The 2,800-nt window shown below is 50.8% G+C and overlaps 1 protein-coding gene across 1 annotated transcript; it reads left to right on the top strand.

Moving 5' to 3' along the window:
• Window positions 1–246: 246 nt before the first annotated feature.
• LOC123049474 (MEIOTIC F-BOX protein MOF-like) lies at window positions 247–2,593 on the top strand. The gene is made up of 3 exons (XM_044472384.1): window positions 247–1,445; window positions 1,825–1,983; window positions 2,067–2,593. The coding sequence occupies exons 1-3, from the start codon at window positions 309–311 to the stop codon at window positions 2,421–2,423; spliced, it is 1,653 nt and encodes a 550-aa protein (XP_044328319.1). The 5' UTR covers window positions 247–308; the 3' UTR covers window positions 2,424–2,593.
• Window positions 2,594–2,800: the final 207 nt, after the last annotated feature.

The raw sequence follows: 2,800 nt of genomic DNA, 5'->3' as shown, positions 1-2,800 counted from the left end.
ATATGAAAGTGTGAGTAATGGATTCGAGGTAGGAGTAATTTAGAACTTTTGCCCCTCAAAGATTCATAGAAATCGAACCGGATATACGTGTCGCCGGAAGACTTCTCCGAGCCCGATATAGCCCGTGATGGTTGCAGCGAACAGTTCTCTTCAGCCTGGTTAGTGTCCGGACATGTATAGTTTAGATGTTGACGCCCCTCAAAGATTCACATACATCGAATCGGATACATGTCGCTGAAAGAGTTCTCCGAGCCTGATATAGTCGCTGAGAGTTTCAGCGATAGTTCTCTTCAGCACTTGCGCACAGCATGCGCATCACGCAGGTTAAGCCGATGGGTACACGGGCCAGCACACCCGTACACACAGTAGGGTCGGAGACGGACCATCCCAGCAGTCGGGCTACACGGCTCGTAAATAAGCCCACCAAGGGAGCAACTCGTCGACACGATCGTTCGAGCCCCGCCGCCGAGGAAGCAACCTGCGTACTCATCCCTGTCAGTCTGTCACCATATATGGCTGGAGACTGCGGCCACCTCGGTCCGTCCCGCAAGCGCGCTCCCGTGGACGCGGACCGGCTGAGCGACCTGCCGGACTGCCTCCTGGAGGACATCCTCTCGCGCCTCGGGTCCCTGCAGGCCGTGCGGACGAGCGCGCTGTCCCGGCGCTGGCGGCACGTCTGGCGCTCCGTGCGCTGTGTCGACATCGACCAGCGGGAGTTCCCCGGCAGCGGCACGCCCGGCTCCCGCCAGTACCAGCGCTTCGAGGACTTCGCCGACACCATGCTGCCGTTGCCTCCCGGCGCCGCGCGGCCGCCTCTGGACACGTTCCGCCTCCACTTCGCGGATGCCATGAACAGGGTGGCCATGAACACTACGAGCTTTGGGAGGTGGATCCGGCGGGGCTTCATGCGCCGCCCGGCCACCGTCGACCTCCAGTGCGACTACGTCAATGGCTGCATCCTGTGGCCGCCCTGCCACGTAGACATGGGAGCCGCCGCCTGCCGCCTGACTAGGCTCCGGCTCTCCGGTGTGACGCTAGGACTCGGCTCCCGGGAGGAGATTGGCGGCCAGTTGCCGGTCCTGGAGGACCTGCACCTCGACAACTGCTGCTACTACGGGGTCCTCACCATTGCCTCGCCCACGCTCAAGAGCCTCGCAGTCACAAGTAATTCGGTCAGTTACTCTACTGACACCGTGGCCATCGCGGCTCCTCGCCTCGCCTCCCTCCGCCTCGTCCTTCCGTTCGGCCGCGACGGCAGGACCTCGGTGGTGACCAAAGCTCCAGGAAACGAGGCGCTGCCATCGCTCGTCGAGGCGTCCATCTGTCTAAACGATCTGGACCAACGGGCTTACAAAGCCAAGCTCCCGTTCCTGAGATCCCTGTGCAGCTTCCTCGGCCGACTAACCAATGTCACGAAATTAGAACTCTCGGGGTTCACAACCACGGTACGCATTTTTTGGATCTCGAGTGTTTTAGCATTTTTTTTTGAGTAACACGAGTGTTTTAGCAGTGCTTGTGCTAATTAATTCTCATAAGCCCTTTTTTTTGAGGAATCTCATGAGCCCAATTTTCTTTGTGAACTTTTTTTTGCGAACTTCTTTTTCTTTGTGAACTTGACTCACCTCAAATTGGAGTAGTAAAAGTGCACAGTATTATTATTATTATTATTATTATTATTATTATTTATTATTATTGCGACAAAAGTGTACAGTATTAGCTAAACGTTGGTATAGAATTTTTGGTCAGTAAGTTATACACATAGTGAGCTGTGTGATGGTGATGTTTTAGACATGGGTGGATCTTTATCTTGTTCTTTTATTTCAGGCATTGCTGGACCATGAGTCTCAAGATATTCCGGTCCTCGAAAACCTAAGAACCTTGCTTCTCGACGGTTGTGATATTGGAGCAATCAACCTCCAAGTGTTGATGAAAATCCTTGAGAACGCCCCTAATTTGGAGAAGCTCCGATTGCACCGCTGCAAGGTACATGCCTCTTTTTAATTGCACTCTACACTTTAGTTCTTTGTTTCTTGTACACCTGAGACAAAAAATCTTGTACACAAAAGTTTTTAGGTCGTCCGAAGAGGAGCAAAGGGAAGGCAGGGCCGAAAAGGACATGTCCCAACCAATGTGTTTCAACACTTGTTCGACACAAGAAACTGAACTCAATAGAAATCAAGTACCAACCACAGGATGAAGCTCACTTGAAAGAGTTTTTCGGAAAATATGTGAACGAAACGCCAAAGGAAATGCAGTTGTGGCGAGTTGCCAGGAATTTGAGCATTTCAAGAGCGAATACAAGAGGAGGAGATCAGGTTTCCACTGCTGCTCATGTTACACCGGTTCAAGAGTCGACTCTATATTTGCGTCGCACCATCCCGCGGGATCCAGCAGTGGCAAACCACAGGAGTGATTCAACATAGCCATGCATGGTGGCGCGTAGAGTAAGAAAACAATATGCTCATAGTTTCAAGTGTGACTAGTATCATGTATTTTTCTGTTGTATTGTATTGTATTGTATTGTGGCTTGTGGTGCCAAGTGCTCGTGCAAGTAGCACGTGAAGGTTGATATCCGACCACTCACATTTCACTTGAATGGAGTAATATTTTTAGTATATTCCATAGCACCCATCAGCATTTACGACTTCTTATAGTGAAGCTCTTGTAGTGGGGTTTTATATAGCTAGGTGAAAGTGCATCTCCATTGTACCCCCATTGGTTTTGATGATCTATGGCAAAACCATTGAGATGACTGATGTTTCATTGAGCTTATTTCGTCTATAGCATGTGATCTCATTGT

The sequence above is a fragment of the Triticum aestivum genome, chromosome 2D, assembly GCF_018294505.1.
Source record: "Triticum aestivum cultivar Chinese Spring chromosome 2D, IWGSC CS RefSeq v2.1, whole genome shotgun sequence".
In the NCBI taxonomy this organism is placed as follows: domain Eukaryota; kingdom Viridiplantae; phylum Streptophyta; class Magnoliopsida; order Poales; family Poaceae; genus Triticum; species Triticum aestivum.
The sequence above is the reverse complement of the archived record's forward strand: the minus strand, read 5'-3'. Positions and strand labels throughout refer to the sequence as shown.